The sequence below is a fragment of the Rhipicephalus microplus genome, chromosome 4 (assembly GCF_043290135.1).
Source record: "Rhipicephalus microplus isolate Deutch F79 chromosome 4, USDA_Rmic, whole genome shotgun sequence".
In the NCBI taxonomy this organism is placed as follows: domain Eukaryota; kingdom Metazoa; phylum Arthropoda; class Arachnida; order Ixodida; family Ixodidae; genus Rhipicephalus; species Rhipicephalus microplus.
In genome coordinates this window covers 63,204,973-63,213,345 of record NC_134703.1, presented here as the reverse complement: position 1 = coordinate 63,213,345, position 8,373 = coordinate 63,204,973, and the positions used below count along the sequence as shown (strand labels likewise).

At 44.3% G+C, this 8,373-nt stretch overlaps 1 protein-coding gene and 1 long non-coding RNA gene across 2 annotated transcripts in view; one reads left to right on the top strand and one right to left on the bottom strand.

The window, feature by feature from the left end:
* The first annotated feature begins 463 nt into the window (after window positions 1–463).
* LOC142814296 (uncharacterized) overlaps window positions 464–8,373 on the top strand; it is a 96,790-nt gene continuing 88,880 nt past the window's right edge. The window contains exon 1 of the long non-coding RNA XR_012894905.1: window positions 464–604. This is a non-coding gene — a long non-coding RNA (uncharacterized LOC142814296). The remainder of the gene's footprint in view (window positions 605–8,373) is intronic.
* The window catches only part of LOC119171411 (RYamide neuropeptides-like), a 64,871-nt gene continuing 64,396 nt past the window's right edge, over window positions 7,899–8,373 (bottom strand). Inside the window, exon 4 of the mRNA XM_037422240.2 lies at window positions 7,899–8,345. Coding sequence (XP_037278137.2) covers window positions 8,306–8,345 — 40 coding nt within the window. The 3' untranslated portion in view covers window positions 7,899–8,305. The remainder of the gene's footprint in view (window positions 8,346–8,373) is intronic.

Here is an 8,373-nt window from a genome sequence, read left to right as displayed (position 1 = left end):
CTCCCGGGCGCGCGCTCTCCCCGCAGAAGCACGGCTTCGCAGACGAACCTCCTCACCCCGCAGCGGCGGCCGGGCAAGCGCTAGAAATTTCCAGAACGAAGGAGGCGTGGCTACGCCGAGCTGAGTCACCCGACGCGGAGGGCTGACAAACCGTCTCGCCTCTCTCCAGCCTTCGCCGCGTATCGCGCCGACGAAATGACCAGAAATTTCTGGAAGGTGGCGCGGAAGGTATTTAATCGAGCGGCCGAGACGACAGAACAGGAGGTGACGGAAGTTGACGCCAGAGCGCGTAGGAATTCCGCCGTGGAGTCGGCGAAGGTTCTGCCCGTAGTGACAGATCAGGAGGTGACGGAAGTTAACGCCAGAGCGCGTCGAGAGTCCGCCGTATAGTCGGCGAAGTTTTTGGTCCGTAGGGACGGCTCGAGCTACAGGCAAGAGCGTGGGTTTACCGCTAACGAGCGAAGACGCGGGCAACAGCTGCGTGTGTGAAGCCGACGGATTTCCGGCGAAGAAGTTGAAGTTTGAAGAGTGGCCAATTGAAGACGGGAGGTTTCCTGGAAGAGAACTTCGAGAGCTGCGGAACGACAACAACGCTGGACTTTGAGTGAGTGATTCTCGGAAGAGTATCATTCAGACTTTTGTTCCAAGGACTTTGGACTGAATAGGTTTTATATCTCTTTAGTCTCTAAGTGTCTTGGTTGTTCAATGCATGCGACTGCATTGTAGTGCGTATTGTTGTCCGTGTCCGTTGTTTCAAGTGTGGTTGATTGTACTGTGTAGTACATTGTTTGTTTGGTGACGTATTGTATGTAACTATTGTGGAGTGTGCATACGTGTGTATTGTGTTTTGATCTGCCGTTAATGAGAATATAATTTTGTTTGTTTATCAACTCTCGGCTCTGTCGTGTTCTTTGGGCCACAGCCGGCGTCCGCTGGCGCACCAATAAGGACCACTTCTAAATTGTCCACGCTTTCGTGGTGCGGTTCGGGGGGCCGATACTTCGGCCCTTGGAATTAGCCCGGCGATCGCCTCCCTAATAACGGGACAGGTGTGACAGCGGGACGCAACGAAAGCTATGAAAGTTTGTGAAATTCACTGTCTGCGCGTATATAGAGGCTAAAATAACCAATGTTGTCGCCTTTTTCTGGTATCAGTATGAATTATCAGTCGGGCCAGTGAGTGTCCGTAAGCATTTTTTTTTTCGAGGCATATGGATCAGTCAAGCAATACTTGTTTATCTGTTAATTGTATCCCACAAGTTCTAGGAAAAGCCGTAAGAAGTCCTCTCTCAGTGCTCGCGGTTCTCTCATGAACACCTAGTTGTGGTGCGCTGAAGTGTGTGACAGCAGCACTTCCTTGTTGTGAGCACCGAAGTTCTGGTTTGCTGCCTACACTGGCGATGTTGGTGAGGTGACCTTAGATTAACACCAGACATGGAAGAGTGGAAGAAAATGCGTGTGACAAACGCACATCTCTCATTAGTGCCCGCCTCGGTGGATCAATGGCTGTAGGGTGCTCGGCTATTGAGTCGAAGATCGTGCACGGGTTAGATTCCGACCACGATGGTCGCATTTTGGTGGAGGCGAAATGGTAGAAGCCCGTGTACTGTGTGAAGCCAGTAGTGCACGCTAAAGAACAACTGATTGTAAAAAATTTCCGGAGCCCTCCACTACGGTGTCCTTCTAAATAAATAAATAAATAAATAAATAAATATATATATATATATATATATATATATATATATATATATATATATATATATATATATATATATATATATATATTGTGTGTTTGTGTGTGTGAAATAAATTGCCTTAGGCATCAGCAGTTTCAATTGCCAGCATTTAACTGCGTTTAAAATGCGAACGCTATATACGTTACGAATCATATTGAAAAGCGAACTCCATCAGTCATAGAGTTCCTTTTAGTTTCATGAATATTCAACTAACTCGGCCTATCACAAATGATAAGATACAAAAAGGACGTAGTGTTCACTTGAAAGAAAAAAAAAATGAACTGCGCATATACACTGCGCAGGTGAGCAAGCGAACTTCAAAAGTAACAGCGAACAAAATCCCACACTTTTGCGTACAGCCTAGACACCCGAGCTCCTTTTTCTGCTAAGAAAAAAAAAAATGCCTGCGTTCACCGGCGAATGGCGTCTTTTATAAGTTCGGATATATCGCGCTTAAGGCGATCTGGGGGTTTTTAGCCAGAAAGCTTTATTTCTTTTTCATGATACATTGTTAGAGCAGCTGGTTATATTTGACCACATCCCAACTGTGACAACGATTGGACGTACGCAAGTAAGCATATTTTGTTGAGATTTTCTTGCAAGGAGATGTGTTAAAAGTGCATAAGCCATGTGTGACGCCTCTTTACGTCGTCTGAAAGCGCCGCCTTTGTTGAAACCACAGAAAAAAAAAAACACACACACATCAGGAGTGTGTACATTTCTTTTTCACCATCGGCCTGGTGTTTAAATGTTCGCGCAAACGGTTGGCATATTTATTTGTTGCACGAAACTTAAGCGCTTATCGCAGAACTTGCTCAGTCGAGCACTGCGTCTTTGGTTAGAAGTTGAGCGCAGTATAGGACACGCATTAGCTGAAGATTATTCCGTTCGCAATGATTCTCGTGAAGTTCTTCGATGGTTTGAAATATATTTTCTGGCCGTAAACTGCTTTCACTGGAACCCTTGGTATGTGTAACTTGTGTGTAGTTGTAGTCACTCCATTATGATGATGAACTACGCCTGTAGTAATCATGATTCAAAATCACTTGCGAATATGAGTCACGTTGTCGATGAGGGCCCCGGAAATTTCAGCACTTTCGGGTTCTTCAACTTGCGCCTAAATATACGCACATGGAGGCTTGCCCTTGTGTGAGTACGCGGACTTGCAGCATTTTCAATCTTAAATTTCCTTTAGAATCTCTCGGACTGCGTGATACGTCGTTGGCTGCATGCACTGACGGAGTGACTACAGAGATAGCCGCAGCATGATTTGTATAGTTGTTAAGGCTGCATTAAAACGGCTTTCGACTTAACTAGTTTTAAATGGGGTAGGTAGTTACATCGATTTATGAGTAGTCAATAAGTGTTTTCTTCTTGAAACTGCTTTGCTCTAACGAGGGTTGACCAGGCGAATTATGATCCACGAAATGGAGCCCACAAAAAGCGTCCATATAACTATGCTGCGCGGCTGTTAAAATGTACACTCGTCTGAAAAACAACATTTAACCATATGGTGTAGTAGCGCAATTTTCACGGGGACGAAGAGGACAAGAACACACGACACTCGCTAGCGAGTGTCGTGTGTTCTTGTCCTCTTCGTCCCCGTGAAAATTGCGCTACTACACCATATAATTAAATGATGTCTCACCAACTAGCCCAGCTCTCAACCCTACTGAAAAACAAGCCGGGGCGAACGAGTGATGACCGCAATCTGATAAAAATAAAGACCCTTACAGGGGCTTTAGATAAAACTGCATCGCCGCGCCATGCGATGTGGTGTGTGCGCATCCGCATCCTTTCATTTTCACATCCATATCTTCTTACTCGTTTGCAGCGGGCTAGGTGATTACATGTAGCGTTTAGCGCTAGGCGTCGCTTTCTTCAATTCGTGACGTGCTCAATTAGGAAACTCTATGGTTTTGGGACGTTAAACCCCCAATATCTACCTATCATGTTTGGTTGCTAGTAGGTGTTAGGGGACACACGTTTGGATGGTGGCTCCTCGTGTAGAGCGTGCACAAAGTAAAAACGGACTGAAACCCGCGGCCCAATTCCTTTTGGAATTGACGCATATATGAAGTACGCAACTTGCAAGAGGCCTTCATTCAATTGGCAACACACGCACACGCACGCGCACGCACACACACACACACACACACACACACACACACACACACACACACACACACACACACACACACACACACACACACGCACGCACGCGCACACACACACACACACACACACACACGCACACGCACACGCACACACACACACACACGCACACGCACACGCACACACACACACACACACACACACACACACACACACGCACACTATAGTGTAAAGAAACTATCAATTGTTTGTATTATCGATAGTGCGAGTGATAGTGCTGTCGGTAGCATTACCAGTATTACTGCCGACATTACAATCAATAGAGCTGTGGATAACTATGCTGCTGGTGGTCGTCGATATTGCCACAACACATTGGTGGTATCCTACTATAGTGAATACTCAGTTTACTTAACTTATGAGCAATTTCTTGGTGAAATAAGAAGTATTATAGTCATAAAAATGTGGCAGTATGTATATCAATAAATTCACCTTCAAAAGTAAGCGCTTGCACCTTACAATTTACGAACCTATTTCTTGATATTCTGACTTTGAAATTACAAAATGCAACATCATTTTGAAGCCGCGTATATTAACGTTCAATGTATCTGTCTCGTTTCTCGTACACATGAATAATTCAACACAATTGTGATGTGTCGGCCGAAAATACTGGTGAAAGAGCGCTACCATGTCAACTTTCGTGCCCTTCAGCCTGCTCCTCCACCTGCACATACTCGACGAATCGAGTTGATGCCGGAATAAGTTCACGCTGGTGATATTATACTAATCGTGCTATCAGGCTTACTATCGATAGTGCTATCGACAATTCTTTTACCGTTGATGGTTCGATAGCACAGACCTATTGTAGTATTAATAGTGCCATCGATATTTCTGCATCACTAGTGCATATTGAACTCTCTCTCTGGCGGGCCCAGTGTTTTGTTAGCATGTCGTTCGGCGTACTGTGTTGCTTGTTTATTCTCTGTAGAAACACCTGGCGCTTGTCGCTATATTTATTCGCCCAGCTTCTTAACTTAAGTCGAATTCTGGATCATGTGATGTTTTCTTCGTGTGCGGTACCATTGTGCTTTTCTCAAGGGTACAGCAAAATGCGAAGCTAATTCAGCATAAGCAGGTGGTTTATTTGTTCAAATATTTTTCTTTATGTTTCTATAGTGTGAGTACAAGCTGAAATTTTCATGTCGATTTTCGCTGTTCGTCTTCACATTGTCTGGTAGATGATGTGCAGAAAATCCTGACGGCTTCCATATTTCACATAATTTGCGCTATTCTGTATACGCAGAAAAAAAAACAAATTGCATTATGTTCAGTTTCATTTTTTTTCTTTCGTGTAATGGAGCACTCTCGAAACTTCAACAAACGAGTAAATAGCTTAATACGAAACTTACGGCATCGTATGTTGCCCCTAAGAAAATAGCAAAAAGCTGGGCCCCACCCTGTATACTCACTTCGTTGTTGGTTCATTTCGCCGTGGCTTCATTCACAACAATTCTTACGTGTTTATAGCGGAAGACCTACTCCGTCAGTGGTTATGGTCGTCGGTCAAATTCACATCAGTGGTTAATAACAAGTTCGTCTGTTTGATTTGAGGACAGCACTTCCACGGGTGTGCGAAAACATCAGAGTAGCGAGATTCTGGTTCACGTCCGGCAACCCAAATTATGTATGACCATGGGCGACTTCCTTTTACTCATTCATAGCACTTGTTTGAAAGCTTCAACTAACTAACTAACTAACTAACTAACTAACTAACTAACTAACTAACTAACTAACTAACTAACTAACTAACTAACTAACTAACTAACTAACTAACTAACTAACTAGCTAACTAACTAGCTAACTAACTAGCTAACTAACTAACTAACTAACTAACTAACTAACTAACTAACTAAACAACTAACTTATTAACTGATTACCTTACTGACTAACTAGCTAGCTAACTAGCTAACTAACTAACCAACTTATTACCTGATTACCTAACTGACTAACTAGCTAGCTAACTAGCTAACTAACTAACCAACTTATTACCTGATTACATAACTGACCAACTAGCTAGCTAACAAGCTAACTAACTAACCAACCAACTTATTACCTGATTATTTAACTGACTAACTAGCTAGCTAACAAGCTAACTAGAAACTAACTAACTAGCTAAACTAACTAACACTCAAGCGAGATAATTATCTAATGATTCTAATAAGAATCTCATTGTGCGACTTGATATTCTGCTACGGTGTCTCTCCTGTGTAAGCACTATATGAGCGAATACGTAACTTTCACCAAACGCAAGCGATATGATACTAAATTTGTCTCATCTGATGTCATAGATTTTCCGCTCACTCAGCAGCAATGAAGATACATCTGTTGTACCTGAGTGAGCTGAAGTACCTGAGTGAATTAACGACAGTCTAAACCACTCCAGATTCTTGCAATGGTTTCGGTTTCTAGGTTGATATCAGTGCGCAGGTTCAACGAACTTTATACCTTCACTCCCCAATGGGGAGAAGATAAGGAGGGTAATCGTGATGAGTTGTGGCGATGCGATACCGACTTCTATGAGCCATGTTCGGAACACTGAGGCCTACTTCATGCTCAGTCGCATGCGACTTGATAAGAGGCGAAACGCTTTGGTCGACCCAGAATGGCCTGCACCTTTCCCGTATACCGTCGGACTCGCGCAGTTCAGAGATCAGCCAGAGAACATGTGGGTATATGCGTCACCTTTATTTAGTACAGAATATCATTCAACTTGAATGTCGATCGAAGCGCAAAGGAGATAAGAGATGCCGCCGTGTTTCCAAAGACGCCGCTTGTTCGGGGATTGTCACACACTTTTAGAGAAGGACGTAAAGTATAGGGCTTATCGTCAGACGCATAAGCTTATCTGGTATTACTCTGCAATAGGGTTTGTTGGTTATGGTAAGGGGCCCATTCGCCTTCACGTTTGACGCGTGGCCGAACGGTACTCATACCTATAGTTTATGCGACGCGCGAGATCAGCAAAGAAAAAAAAAAGTTTTGCAAGTAAAGTGAGTAAAGTGACGCGCTTGGGACGCTTGGGATGCTAAAGGGACTATATAGCGATGACAGAGAGCTGTTGGGCAACGGGAAACGGAGTTCGTCACGATGCTTATCTGAGGGACGTCGTGCGGATTAAGAACGCTGTCATCGTAGAACCGCTGCTCGACTATTCTCTCTGCAATCATCCTTCATGCAAATCGCTACTCTCCTGTACGAAGTGGCAACTTTAGCGGTGTGCAATCCAAGTAATGCGATGCCGTATCACGCACGGAAAACCGACCAACTTTCGAAGGCATATCCTTTGAAAGCGACATAATAACGGCCCAAAAATGCGTAGTTAATTTTATGAACCGGGGACGTCGGTATAAGTTTGAACTGACACAGTGTATATCGAGCTTAGGTAAGTATCTTAAGTTCTAAAGATGGCAAACTTCGCTCGCAACTTTCAAATGTTAACGGATGAACTAGACGGTCGCGCTTTTTTTACGGATGGACGCGTACTTGGCCTGCTTGGGTTTGTGGCTGCAAATCGACGGCGTTTCTTAAGAGCATTACAGCCTGAAACGTTCGGACGACTAAGACGCGTACTTCAAGAAAGAACGCCGGTGTAGTAGTTGCTTGGGAAAATGCGCTCGTTGCGTAGACCATGCAGTACGCGATATAATAGGCGCTAAATGCGCAGTCTGATTTGTTTGAGTAGTTCTGATCGAAATTTTTTCTGCGTTTATATGTGCCTAATGGGCAATCGCGAAAGCTAAGTGCAGCTTTTTTTCGACCTTTTTTTTGTCTGCGGGATTTCCCCGGCCAAATTTTCGCTCACCTAGAAAGGTTTTCGGATAAATGGAACATTGATTCTGCGCCATACGAAAGGCCACGGCTCGAGCATGTATAGGCGATCACGAATCCAACCAGAAGCCTCGCGTCAAACGTGGCTGTATGGTCGCTCAGCACTGGACTAGGAGGAGCGGAGGGGGGATGACGTAGACATCAATAAAGAAGGCGCGGGAGGGTGTCGAAGTAGCGGACGCGGTGTACACTTCGACAAGCGCAATTTTTTTTTTCACTTGTTTCGTAGAACTATGAGGTCGTTCGTATACGCTCGGAATAATTCTCAGTCAACTGGCGTTCGATATCGCCTCGTCTCACCAGCAAGTTGAGCAGGGAACAAACGAATTTATTTCATAGCCCTGCTTCGTCGTTTAGCACCTGGTGGTTTTGCCTTATATGCATTGTCCCAGCTAGAAGAAATTCGGCAGGATTTGTCGCAAAAAAACAAAATAAACAAACACATTTTTCGTAGGATGTGCTGCAATTTCTATCCGTCATCTTTTTTTCCACTTTCTGGTCATAGCGAACAAAGTTGTGAAGTCAGTCAGATGTCACCGCTGCTAGGTGGAGTCGGCAGCTGGTCATTTTCATTCGAACGACGTGTCCTTGTAATCCTCGGATGTTTTCCTGCAATAGATGACGCCACGTATCAGTC